This window comes from Struthio camelus, chromosome 1 (genome assembly GCF_040807025.1).
Source record: "Struthio camelus isolate bStrCam1 chromosome 1, bStrCam1.hap1, whole genome shotgun sequence".
Taxonomy (NCBI): Eukaryota; Metazoa; Chordata; class Aves; order Struthioniformes; family Struthionidae; genus Struthio; species Struthio camelus.
This window is the reverse complement of record NC_090942.1, coordinates 128,772,913-128,786,809: the sequence shown is the minus strand read 5'-3', so window position 1 is coordinate 128,786,809 and position 13,897 is coordinate 128,772,913. Positions and strand designations below refer to the sequence as shown.

General features: G+C 43.4%; 1 protein-coding gene across 1 annotated transcript in view; it reads left to right on the top strand.

Annotated features, from left to right (window-relative positions):
* Positions 1-11,503, top strand: part of TSPAN7 (tetraspanin 7) — a 110,624-nt gene extending 99,121 nt beyond the window's left edge. The window contains exons 6-8 of the mRNA XM_068916736.1: positions 597-680; positions 9,995-10,067; positions 10,402-11,503. Of these exons, the coding sequence (XP_068772837.1) occupies positions 597-680; positions 9,995-10,063 (153 nt within the window). The 3' untranslated portion in view covers positions 10,064-10,067; positions 10,402-11,503. The remainder of the gene's footprint in view (positions 1-596; positions 681-9,994; positions 10,068-10,401) is intronic.
* Positions 11,504-13,897: the final 2,394 nt, after the last annotated feature.

The following is a 13,897-nucleotide window of genomic DNA, read 5'->3' as shown; positions in this document are numbered from 1 at the left end:
ACAGAAATGTGGTTGTGGGGAACAGGAAGAGGATTTTTCATGTCTTAGAGCAAGCAAACCAGAAAACCTCATACAAAACCCTTGGCAACTTTGTTAAATATTTAAAAGTTATAAAGTATTCCATACTTGCCTGGTGTCCTTCGACAGAGGAAGGCAGGCAGAACAGCTCACTGCACACCTGAAGCATGCTTGCATTAGGCATCTGGAGTCTTAGGAGAGCAACCTCATTTATTCATTTTTGACAGCCTGTATTGTATTTTGTCATTACTTTGTAGTTTGATTTCAGACCAAAGCTATAGTAATGTTTTTTAAATCAATGCAGGCTGACTTTATTTAATACATAAGACCTATAAAAATGAGTGCAACATCATATTTAACTTTTAAAAATATCAAAATACATTTGTGCCTAAAAAGAACTATTTCTGTCACCACATTTCATCATACAGTCAAAATTGGTATTAAATAAAAAAGTGACATTGTTGGAAATTACAGCGAAAATACCAGCCCAAGTCCATTTTAGATGAGAGTAAGTATGTATGTGTATGTGGCAGGGAAGAGCTGTACAAGGAATGATTATATTTGTCTCTGTTTTCCAGGGCTGTTACGATTTGGTGACCAGTTTTATGGAGACAAATATGGGAATCATAGCTGGAGTGGCTTTTGGGATTGCATTCTCACAGGTAAGTGCATAAATACGGTGTGGATTTTTTGTTTCTTCTGGGGAGGGGAGAAGGGTCATTCCCCCCACCCTTTACCCGACTTCAAGGAAGGAAGGATTATGGTAAGGGACTGAGCTCAGCATGCTCATTAGTCTTGAGGTCATCTGTTCATCGATTTCCTTTTTTTCGACTTAAATGAAGTTTCTCCTTGGGAATATCAGTTATGGTTGAGCTAATGACTAGCTCAAGGAAAACAACTTGTCCCTCTACTGGGTCAGATAGAGGTTAACCCAATGAAACATTGGCTTAAATGGAGCATAAACAGCTAAGAAGACAAATAGCTGATCCATTGTTTGGATAGGCTTCTCTCTTCTAAGCACAATTATTTTTCTTTAAAGGAATCTAGGATTCAAATAATGTTAAGTTCAGGCCTCCTCGTTCTGGAAAAGGGGAAGAGAGAACCTGGAAGGGGCAACTGGTTTTGGTGGCTGAATTTTTTTTTTTATTTTTCCCTTTTAGTACTGAACACTGAGCAGAGATCTGCCAAAACCAGAAGTCCTTGCCTGTACCAAAATGAGCTTGGTAGGGAAAGGAAAAGAGGACAGCTAAGAATTGGCTGCTGCTCACTGATATTTAAACTGCCTTTACCTAGACAGTAATTGGGGAAACTAAAAGGTCTGTTGAGAATCTTTTAGTCAAGAAGTGGCAGGAAAACACTTCCATCTTTCAAAAAGTCTGACTCTCTTATACTGTTCACTTTTTCTGCAATGGCGAGGACTCTTCAGGAAACGCACAGAAATAAGAGAGGGAAACACAGGTAATGCAGAACTGCTTGCAGGGTGGTGCAGCAAAAGGCATGACAATGCGTATGATGCCTGAACCACTTCTGTTTGAGAGCAGTCTGCCTTCTCTCTGTGGAGAACATGTGGTGCGACTGTGAATGTTGTACTTAAAAACTATCTTTGCAGCTTTCATTTGCTTCATTCTCACAATATTAAAAACCTGGGGCCTGAGGCACCACTTAAAAATAAATATTTCTGTGGAATGATTTATTTTTATCCAGTATTTTGAAAAAATGAGCTGCTAGGACAATGTATGTGACGACTTCTTAAAACTTACCCAATCCAGTTATCATGCTGTATGTTTACTGCACTGGAAACAAGTGATTTGCTAGTGCTGTTGCAGGAGATAGGCAAACAGATGAAGGGGCGGGCTGTAGTTCCCTTCTTCCTGCTGGTGCCCCGTGCAGTCAGTCTGCGCTTGCCTGCGCTGTGGATCCAGGCAGAGATTTCTCTGTGCTCAGCCCTTCTTCGTTAGGGGCAGCGTGGTTGAGCGTTACTGTAGAAGGCTACCGTGCTGTGCCATCTCCTCTCATTTGGCTTTAGTCCAATCTCTCCTAGGTTTAATTTGCCCAGCGGTTACAATGGCCTTCAGGTTCTTCAGTGTAACTGCCCCAAGATCTGTGGGAAATGGTCCCTGCCCCTGTGTCCTCTCAGTCTCTGTAGTCACAACCGGAAGCAGCCCTAAATATGGGTGGGCTGAAGCTGCCTTCTCTGCGTTGGGCATATCCGGAAAAGTAATGTCTTCTTGCCTGTGTTTAGATGCAAGAAGCCCAGTGCTTTGGTCTTTGGTCCTGTTTACTGTGAACCACGTAGGTTCATCATGCTTGCAGCCACACAGAGCTTGCATGTGGGTATCAGCTCTTTGGGAGCTAGAAGTGGGGAAATCACTAGTTTTGAGTTGGGGGGGAAGGGAGGTTTTTGTTGTTACTTTTCTTTTTTTTAATAGGCTGTTCTAGTTCTTGTTGACTTGTCACGGTTGTCTTGATCCTCTTCTCCAGCCGTGATTATGATTTAATTACCGTTATAGAGCTCCACTCTTTATTTTAATTTGGTTTTTAGACAGCCAGAAGGCTATATAGCATCTTTGAAAATATCTCTTGTAAATCTATCCAAAAAAATAATGTGATGGCTAGAACTTTACAAGTAATTCATATGCTACTGGGGCAAATGCCTCAACTGGGACTGATATTAATTGAAAACCTTTAATCAGTCTACAGTATGTGTGATAGGCAAAACAATGTCTTAACTTGCCGGAAAGTTGTTTGCACCTGGGACAGAGAATATAGGAAGAGTTCAACTGGAATTGTTAGTATTTTGACATTTGTCTGGTTGTTTACTTTAGGCCATCAGTCATTTGTAAGCTTGATAAAGGAAGGCAGGAAATGGTGCAAAGAAGGAGAGCAAAGCCTGCAGGATGTGGTCCCTGCAACAGGAGCTTTTTGACACAAGGCAAGATTTATCACGATAGGCTGCGGGCAGCACTGTGGGACACGCACTTTGCTGCTGTGGCTCCAAGTAAAATCAAAGTGTGTTCTGATGTGACGTTGGCAACTCACTCTGCCTAATGGCTCTCCTGCCAGCTGGGGATGTCACTCCCCATTGTAAATGCAAGGTTCTAGCACACTGAGCAGATATTCCAGTGCAGGAAAAGTCTGCTTGGGTATGTGTGAATGTTTACAGAAGAAAGGAGATGCTGAGGAGGAAAATGCACCTATCCTGGTGTGCGAAGAAGAATAGAAGGAGACTAGTTACCATTTACTGATGAATCTGTTTTGCTGGACCCGCTTAAGAATGACGTTTACAAAGTGATTTCAGCTTAGCTGTGGCTGGCAGTAATGCCAGGCAGTGTTCCAGCTGTAGGCGAGGTTTCGCTGCTCCTAGTGAGAATAGTTTTAATCTAAATAAAAGACAAGTTAGATCGTGTTGCTCTTCTACAGTAAAGTAAGCTCAAGGGCCTTTCCTTCACATGATTTGTTAGGTGTTGACTAGCATGAGGAATGTGCTGATTCTCTAAAATGAGAAAAGTGATGTAATGGCATTACACAGCTTGTAGCTCTGGCATAGACATCTCAATCAGAGTTTGAAAAGCTGCTGGGTTGCTGATGTTGTATGCATGTTGAGAAGCAGGCATTGTTTCTTGGGTTTAAAATAATAATAAAATATGATTTGATTGTTTTTTGGAATGAGATGCCAGTGCTGCCTTCCAGCTGGAATAATTTCAGTTTAGCGGGTGCTCTTCAAAACAGCAAAATGATCTCTGCGTTCTGCGCAGAAGAGAATAAAATTATGCAAGCAGTAGAGATGCTGAAGAGTTTTGCCTCGATAAGACTACAGTGCAGACATTGGCTTAAGGGTCACAAGAGACAAGGTTTGGAGTATTTAGTAGATTGTGGTTGCATTAGGTAGGGGTTAGTTGCCAAGTAGGGGACTCTCAATGCAATCTTAGGGCCACATTCTTCCTTTTGTACTGAGACAGAAAGACAGGTGCTCTCCGCAAGCTGAAAGCTAGTCTTTCAGCATGCACAGTTCCCATCACATGAGGACATATTCTTGGGGGATGGGATCCCTTTTTCTGCAGTGCAGTGTCTACCTGGCATGCTAACTGTTAACATAAATATGAGTAGCTCTACCTGCTTGTGGACACAGTTCTGGTAAAGTCATTATCTACCTTATCTAGTGTAACTCCTGGCTGTGTATGGACCAAGGCTGAGACTTGGCCCAGCTCAGATACTCCTTCATGTAAGAAATGTTTTTAAGGTTTTTACCCTGATTTTGGCCTAAGTCTGCGTTACTGTCTGAGAAGAGCAAACACCTGACTCAGAGTAGCTGTATGTGGACCTGCTGAAGATGAGGAAGGGACTCTTTGGCAGAAGATGTTCTTTCTTACTGGTGAACTTGGAGGGAGAACCGATGAAAGGGCAATGCTATTCTTTCACTTTCACTGCTCTGTTCTCTCCTTACACCTGCGGCACACAGGCTGGCAGTGACGCGCGCAGTTATTTTCATTCATCTGCTCTCTCGATCTGGGAGGGCGTAGGCATCTCTCTGACCCCTTGCACCAAGGTTAAGGAGTTGGAGACAAGCTTTGGCAGTGCATGGAAGAGAGAAACTGGGATCCAGTATGTGACCTGAGATCGAATATGTGGCTAAGCTTGTTGCTCCTAAGACTTATCGCTCTTTATTCAGTGTCGAGATAAGACCTTTGCCAGAGGCATACCCCAGCAGATGAGGCTGACTCAGGTAAGTGACATGAAACATGAAAAATTTACTGTCTCCTAGAGTCAGGGAAACTGGATGCTTGGAGCTCTGCATGTGGTGAATATGGCAAGAAAAATCATCGACCTAAACTACTTTTCCTGATAGAGAAAAAAAAAAAAAAAACTTTAGCTTACCCGATCCACTGATGAATTTCCAGTTAGTTCAGCTCAGCAGCGCTTGCTTTCATAGAGTTTGACAGAGTTCCGAAGAGTGAGGAATGGTGACGATACTAAGACCTGAAATGAAATGGAAGTTCAAATTGCATTTCAGTTTCTCTTCAGCATAATAAGATATAGTGAATATGTCATGTGGGACACCTTCCAATCAAGGTAATTCCCTGTGAAATAACTATATAAAAAGCCAGTCATCGAGTGTGTGATAGAAGCTAAGATTGCTAGGAAGTTGCTGTGAATGGATTTCAGTGGTCAGATTTGAGATATGCTGGAGATTACTTCTAGAAAGCACTGAGAGATGAACAATGCATGCACTGGATTGGGCTCATGAGAATGAACTTGGACCAACAGCATGATAAAAAAGACACACCTAAGGGATATTGGTTTCCCAACAAAGAATTTTTCCGTGTTTTCAAGTTTCCTGCAGCAAAACCAGAGGTACCAAGAGGTACCAAGGAAAACCCTGTTTTGCACAGAATAGTTCAGGAGCCCGAGATAATCTTAAAGGAAGAAAATGAAAATGAGAGAGAATACCAACAGACCGAAGCCTGGCACTTCACATGATGGAGTGATATTTGAACATTGTCATTTTTAGTGCTCAAAAAAACTGGGACTATAAAAGAAAAAAGTGGATGAAAGTTGAAATGTGGCACTTGAGAGCTGATGGGAGCAGTGGGATTGAAGGGAAATGAATGCACCTTCTAGCAGGTAGCTTCTTTGCTGGAATCCTTTTATGCTAATTCCTCTGGTTTTTCAAAGGAGCTGCAGGGACCTGCTGCACAATGGGAGCAGGGGCTTCCTCCCAGCTGAAGAGCAGAGGTTGCAAGTGATCAAGCGAATCCAGTGAGCAAAGGGGGGCAGAGAGAGCTCATTTGCCGTTCACAGGCTGGGAGCCTCTAACCTGATTTGAATAAAGAGGACTGTAGTTATGACTGTAATGAAAGGGCACTGGGAGGAGAATGCAGCAACTTACTATAATATCTCCTCTTCTTGGATACAGAAAGGACAGTACTCTTACGGTTAAATGTGGAAGTCCGCATGGCTTGTAAAATATACATTTTTTATATGTGTTAAGAGTACTTGTAAGATATTTATTATAGCTCTGCCAACTCCTAGTAATGGCTAGAAGTGCTGTATAAAATCAGTGTATGTAATGTCTTGATATACATACCTTTACTTGGGAAATAAAGAAGTTTAATAATATGGTACTATAACTGCTTAAAGGTGCAAACCAGCTTATAATCAGAGCCAAGAAAAGCAGTAAGTGGAGCAAAGATCACAAAGATGCATTTATGTGGAACCTGACATTCGTCTTATGATTAACTAGATTAAATCAAAACATTGTCAGTAGCTGCAAACGCTACAAAACTTACACACTGCAATTACTAGAGAGTTATAGCCTGTATGAAATGTAAGAATCCCTAATTAAAGATAGTTGGGAAAGTCTGCTGCAGTCTTTTGTGGGAGGAGAAAGAATGGCTTGCCATTTTTAAGGGTTGCAGTATCTTTCCCTTGTGAAATCATTCACCCCAAAATCCAAAACGAGCAGCAGACTCTGGTAGGGGATAGTGATGGCAGTAATCTGGGTCCTAACTGAATTCATGTGTTTCTCAAGTCATTATTGTCCTGATTTTCCTCCCTCTCCCATTTGCATGGGAGTTGCTAACCTCTCTGGGCTGTCCCAGAGCAGAGGTTAATGTGCTGCTACATGGCACCAAATATAAAAGTTAGAGAATGAAAGTAAGGTGCCCATGGATTTTGTTTTCACATGAATGAAAGGGCATTCCTTACGCTTTTGTGATGCAGGGGCTCTAGGACTTCATGTTATAATGTTGCAGTGTTTTCTGTTTCTTTATGAATAACACCTAGCAATTTGGTTTTTTTGGCCGTTGTTGAGCAGATGTTTCCTTGAAACAATCACTCATAAACCTAGTGTCTTGTGCCTGGTGGTGAAAGTCGGCTTGTAGTCAGGCACTATGTATGTGAAGCTATGTTATGTGTAAATGCTGCGGAAAACCTTTTAGATCGTGAGTCTCTCGGTCGGCCCTGCCTGCTGATAACGTTTGTGCAGACTCGAGTACAGCAAAACCTTCCTCTGGGTTCGTTGCTGGGTCCTATCACAAAGAGTAGGTATGGGATTGACTTAACGTAGCTTTGGTTTCCAATTGATTCGTCTCTGTCGCTGTGATTGCCCTGCCTGCTGTTGCAACGTTGTACCATGGAGGACAGCCAGACCATTTCTGGCACTCCCCAAGTCTAATCAGTGTAGCTAAGACCAGGGTCCAACACCAGCAGGATTTTGCTGCCTAAGACTGTGCAATTCAATGTTCTCTGAAACAGCAGCAAATGAAGACTGATATTCTAGGGAGGAACAGGAAATAATAGGTATCTTGTGGCACAGGCAACAAATAGTAAAATTGAATGTACTGACATTGTTGGCCATTATAGAATGAGTGGGGAACTGATTTGGGTCTGCGGTAAAGTTTGTTCAGTGAAAATAAATAGGATGAAGAACACTATGAAGCTCATTGTAATGAAAAAGGTAGTAAAACAGAGAAGTAACCCCCATGACCAGCTGAGGAAGATGAAAGAACAAAAAGTTACCACAAGGATGAAAAAACAATAGAGAAGCAGGTAGGACAGCACCCAGTCAGAATTACTTATTCTGTTCGGTATGTCAAAGCACAGAGGTATACTTATCAGGGATGCACTATAAGGAATATCATTCTCAAAAATGAAACTGAGATAAAGAAACATCACACAAGTAAGTAGTGGAAGTGTTAAAGCCTCTCTAGTAAACCTGCAGGATACGATGGGTTTTCAGCAACACTTTGCAAACTGCTAGATTGATAAAAATCACCCCCCTAGTGGCTGGAATATTTCAGCACTGAGATCCAAAGCACAGCAGGATAACACTGCCATCGTTGTCTTCACTGGCCTACAGATGCTTGGGCAGGTGCTCAAATACACTGCTACTGCTCCAGCTCCCAAAGAAGCTCCCTCTGCGAGCACCCGTCCAGAGATGTTCAGGTGGAAGAAAAGGCAGTAACTTCACTAAAATGTCTTCTTGGTGTTGAGATTTTCAGAGTTAAAGGAGGGCTTTTAGCATCTAGATCTCTTTGGGTGGCTGTAAAAATACAGCTCCCTAAATCTAGTAGCTTAGATTTTTAGTAAAGGCTGTTTGGGGAATGTTATCTACGACCTAAAACTAGTTGTAACTGAGGCAGGATCATCCTTGTTACTTGGTGTTAAAATCTGGGTTCGCTCGTTGGAGATGGTGGATGTTCAGACTGCTTTTAAAAATGACTCTGTGCCCTTTTGAGGTGGAATGATGAAACTGGAACGATGGTGATCTCGCACAAGTGCCTTTCCACTAAGGCAGGCTGCGCCCGCTGCTTACAGGGAGCTTTGAGGGCAGCTGTGCTGGGTAGGCTTCAGGCGGGCCCTGAAAAAGGAGAAGGAGCGATCTGGGCAAATTTCAGACAAACGAAGTGTGGTCTGGCCAGGAATACTGATGTCTTAGGGGCACAAAACATCTGTGTTTGAGGTAACCTGACTTGATCTTGCTTTGAGCCGATGTCCACTCACCTGTGATGCAAGTGGTGTGTCACCGAGTTGGGCTTCTTACAGTGATGTCCGGAAATTTTTTTAGAGAAGAAGTAGCACTTTCCAGCCTAGAAGCAGTTTTGCTATTTAGATGCAATCTTAAAGGGTGTAGCAAGAGGTGTAGCATAAAGCAAGATCAAACAACTGGCTGGTAGAAAAGGTGGCTATTAGGGTGATGATCATATTTACAAGGAGCACTGATTGTGTAGGGAAAAAAATCTTGAGTGTAAAGTAAAAGAACAAGCCAGTTTGGAGGAAGAGCCAACTGGGCGTTAACTGTGTGCACTCTGGGAGGTCTGAGGGGAAAAGGAGCTGCGGTGTTGCTGAAAGGTTGGGAGCTGCCTCCTTTCTGATGTGCTCTCCTTGCAGCAGAAAGAAGTGTGCAAAATGAGTTGGTCAGTCTCCCCTAACTCACCAGACACCCCCGTGGGCACAAGCGGATGACCTGGAACAGCTGCAATACCCCCATCCTTGGCAAAAGCGGCTGTAGCTGTTTGGAACAAAGTCAGTGAGCGGCTGGCATTTCTGCAGAGACAGCCTCCCCGCCTCTCCCCTGTAGCTCATGATGAACGGTAGCAATCTGGATATGCTCGTAAGTTAATTAATTGACCAATCCAGATGAGAAAAGTGAGGTGGAATTATTTATTACATATTAATGCTGTTGGCATATACAGGAAATGCTAACAAACTGCAACAGGCAAAATGTTAACATGACTGAGAGCTTACTGAAGAATGGAAGCAAGGGATCTGTTTTCAATAATCTGAGCGATATCCCAGGGCATAGCGAAAGACTTTTTTTTTGTTTCCGCATTTATAACATTCATTTTTCAAGTCGTGCTTCATTTGTAAAGAAAGCACAGCTGCTCTGGGGCATTAGGAACCTTCACGCCAGCATACTGTTAACACAGGTTTCTGGTCCAGTTTGTAAGTTTTAAGCTTTCCTGGCCTGCAGCTTTAGAATTGAATTTGGCAGCCAAGCTCTTTTCTTTCTCGTGTGCTGCTCCTCCGCAGCGACGTCGGTTCAGCGGGCTGAGTCCTCCTGCTGGGACCCTGAGGCCGTCTATCAGGGGCCATCGGTAGCGGTGAGGGACTGAGGTGGACCTGGCGAGACAAACGCCGTCAACGGTGTGCTGCTAAACATACCTGTTTACCCAGCCACGTCTGACTTGGCCAGGCAATGAAAAAAGGCTTGAAAAGTAGTAAAAATGCATGCTGTCTCTCGAGTAAAGAGGTAGGGCTCTGATAACAGTCAAGAGGAGGACCCAGTGAAGAAGAGCAGGACATCTTAATGCTATTGTTCTGATTAGAGCTGTCTTTAAATTAGGGCATAAATTCTGTTGTGCATAGTAACTCCAGAACGTGAAACCTTGGCTTACCATGGCCTCTCCTCGCAAATCTACTTTGTGTTCTTTTAACTTAACTTCTTTTTTTTTAATTCTATTTTTGTCTGCAATAGTTGATTGGAATGCTGCTGGCATGCTGTCTGTCCCGGTTTATTACTGCTAATCAGTATGAGATGGTGTAACAAGGTGAGTTTCTACTACTTTCTGCATGGTATGCCGTCTGTGGTGCATTACAGTAGTTGTGTTCTCCCAGTGAAGATAGCTGGCAAGTTTTAGGTGCTCAGTTTGTTCATCAAAAATTACATCTTCCTGCATGATCTTTGGTTTGGATTTTGTGTTCCAATATTGTCTGGTGAAAAAAGGGGGGAACACACTATTCAGTGTTACTTCAGAATTTTTATTAAAAAGAGAGAGGAAAACATCTCTTGTGTGAACACCGTTAGCAACTAAAACGGTTCACCTCTTTTCTCTCTCTCCTCTCTCTCTCTCTCTCTCTCTCTCTCTCTCTCTCTCTCTCCAGTCTTTCAGAAGTGAGAAATCTAGAGCCTGTCTCAAGATCGGGAGCTGCAGAATTCGAGAAAGACTGAAAAGAATGTTATAGCACACACTGTCTCTCGCCCGCACGCACACCCACACACACGCAAGCACGTGCGCGCGCACACTCACACCCCGTCTCCTGAAGTCTGTCCCATGCGTAGTGTACCATCCTGTGAAGTACCGCAGTGCCGCAGAGAGTAGCCTCAACTGTTCAGCATCTAGACCCGACCTCCATCCTCAAGGCTCTGCGTATGATGGCACTGTACGTATGTTCTTGGTCATACAGTAGTTGCATTGTAAGTTAACAAAGGTAATTCATTAACAACAGCATTGATCAGGCTGTGCATGTAGTGACTGGAGGGCATAATTAGCCTTTCACCATGGTTAATAAGTGTTGCACACATTCATATAAACCGGTATAGGAAGTATATATTCTTTTGGGTTCCTCTTAATTTCTTTCGTTTATTGCTTTACTAAGGTTTTCATCCTTTCCCCCTTCCCTGCACCTGTCGCCCTACCCCAAAACCCAAGAAACCAGTAACAAAACATAAAGATACTTGAAAATGATGTTAAAATGTTGTGCTTGAAGGGAACCATTATTCCTGATGTTCTTCTACATCTCTGATTCTTACTCAGTGTTGTATGCCTAGTGCGTATCCCAGTAGGCTTTGTCTAGTGCATTTTGCCTCTGAACCTGTGTAATACTGTTATTAAGCTGTGTTGTTGCTTACTGTGAAGGCAGTAATTTTGCTTCCTTTATTTTTATTAGATAGTTATGAACTAATTGAACTGTGCTGTACTGCGGCCTTCATACTTTTTCCTGTTCTTTCTTTTTCTTTCTTTTTGCATTGAAGTTGCAGCCACCAAATACATTGCTGAATCAAATCAAAATAAAAACAATAAAAAACCACACACAGAAAGCCAGGCATATGGAATATTTTTGGGGGAAAGCAAAAATTTAAAACCTTTTTAAAAAAAAATAGGACTTTTTTAATAACGCCTCTGTCTAGCATGCCAACGAGAATGCGTTGATATTGTGAGTATTTGTGATATACATATTAATAAATGGAACCATTACAGATTTCTAGCTGCCTCCTTTTTGTTCTTTAGTCTTAACAAAATGCTTCTCTGGGGGAAGAAGTGAAAATGAAACGCAAGTGCACAGCTTGGAGTGACACATTTCTGTATGCGTGTTTTAATTTGCAACTTGCTTGTGAGGGGAAAAACGTTATTGCCCAGGAAAAAAGAGAAAGAGCTGGAATTGTTTCAAAACTCCAAGAAAAACCTTCCGCAGCTGGTTTTGCCATGTGACAAATACATACCCTCTGCTTTGCAATTTTTCTTCTTGTGACTGATGAAATCCGCAGTATTTAATTATTCTGTCCTTAGTGCTGTGCACGATTTTGGTTTTAGGCATTTCTCTCTGTTTGGTTTTGGTGAGTGTGTGGCTGGGGAGACGAGGGATGGGGGGGTTAATAGCTGTCTTTGCTGTCTGCATGGGAAGGCAGACATGTTATCTATCTCTTTCGCTTTTGAATATGTCAGGAGTTGAAGGTCTGATCAAAAGCCCCTCTGGAAGTTTTGGACCAAGCCCTTAAATTGGCAGCTTGGGCAGAAAAGAGGAATTGAGGGAGACTGTAGCTTTCTCGGAGGTAAACTTTCAAGCCTTTCTAAATGCAGTCAGGCAAACGCAGGCCCTTGTTGGGATGAGCAGCAGTCTCTCAACCTCTCAGTCCTCTGCAGCTTCTCAGCTGCGGAGGGGCTCTGTCATGTAGGTGTCCACACAGGCCCCGGAGCTGCAGGAGTGCCTGCATGTCGGCCGGCGCCGCCCTGCCTCAGCGCCTGGCTATTGCAACCCTTCCTCCGTCTGCTCCCCTGGAAAGCAGCCTGACGGTAGTGCACCGAAATACCCGGGGCTAGTGTGAAAGTTGTTGTGCTGAGGTCTAAGAGCTGATTTTGAAGTGAGATAGCACATTGACCGTCATTAACGTGGGCTGCAAAACGATACAAACTGTAGTCACGGCCCAGGCCTTTATTTTGGGTTCCAGCCGACCTGAAAGGACAGAGGAACATCTGGACATGTCTTGGATTAAATAGATGTCAGCGCAAAAGCTGCACTGCTGACTGCACTTTCACAAAAGCCCAGGCGCTGCTCCAAACGCTGTCCCCAGGAACTCTCTGCCAAACACAGATCCTCCATCTGCCATCTCCTTGTGTGGGGTTTTCTCTTGTCCATCCCATCCCGCCCCCCCCACCCTTTCCCACCCCATAGCAGCACGACCTTTGGTTCCCTAATTAGCGCTGGGTAAACAGCTTGGATCAGGTCTTACGTGAGGTCTTTGGAGGAGACCGTAAGTCATTTTGCCAGCTAGCGGGATGCCTGTGGTGGGGAGCCTGCTGCAGGGCTGGGATCTGAGTGCGCGGAAGGACCTGGAGCCTGAGGAGGGCTGCCCTGGGTGCCAACACGCATGGCTTCCCCCCTCAGCTGCCCATAAACATTTCTGAGTAGTATTGGTGCTCTCTTCGGTGGCATCTTCAGCTTTATTCGGAGTATTTGCAAAAGAGGGAGCTGTGGGACTCTGCTTTGCCAGGGAGGTGGGAAGTCAGTACTCTGTGTTGATCTTGAAATATAAGTAATGTTTTTTTATAGATTCGATCCTCTTCCAAAGGGAAAGCTCTGATTTGCTGCTCAATCTCTGCTTCTGTATTTGATACAGCTCAGAGCTTCGTGTTTGGCTTCTGTCTCAGTCTGCGTTTTTCAGTGAGCTCTACGTTGAGCCCTGCCATGCGTGATCTTCAGAGCAGTTTGAGTTCCTGTGGTGCCCGGGAGCCTAAGTGCTGGCTGTGCTAAGAGCTGTGCATATTGAAACGCATGTCTATAGGCTTGTTTTGTTTCACAGCCCATGAAAAACAAGAGCATTTTGTAGGTTTTTTTTTTAATCATCATTGCTTTCCCTATTATAAGTTGCTGGTAAAGGGGACAAAAAGGCTTAGTGCATGTGTGTGTGAGAAGCATTAAGTTGTGGGGGGTCTGAAGCATATTTTATTACAGGAGTCTGTTCTGGCTGGGGATATCTTAAGGCTTTCAGCTGAAGCCTTTTCCCGCAAGGTCTTCCATATTTGAGATGTTCCCCTACCACTGTAAATGAAAAGCGCATAGAGAATTATGCAGTACTTGTCCTGTGAAAGAATGTGGTTCCCCACCGCACACATGCACGCACATACATGCACACGTGTCCACACACACACAACACTCTCTCTCTGTGTATGAAATGTAAAGACTCACCCATAGATGAAAAATGGTTGAATTTTTAATTTCTGAACACTTCAGGTTGAGTCAGAAGAGCAGAAAGCTTTTGTTACGTGCAAGGGAAGAGTTCCTTTCCTAAGCATTTGCAGTTATTACATGTGAAAGCGTTACTCATAACTTTTACTAATTTTAGAAGCTACAATGCAAAGCACGGCAGTGCTCAACAAAT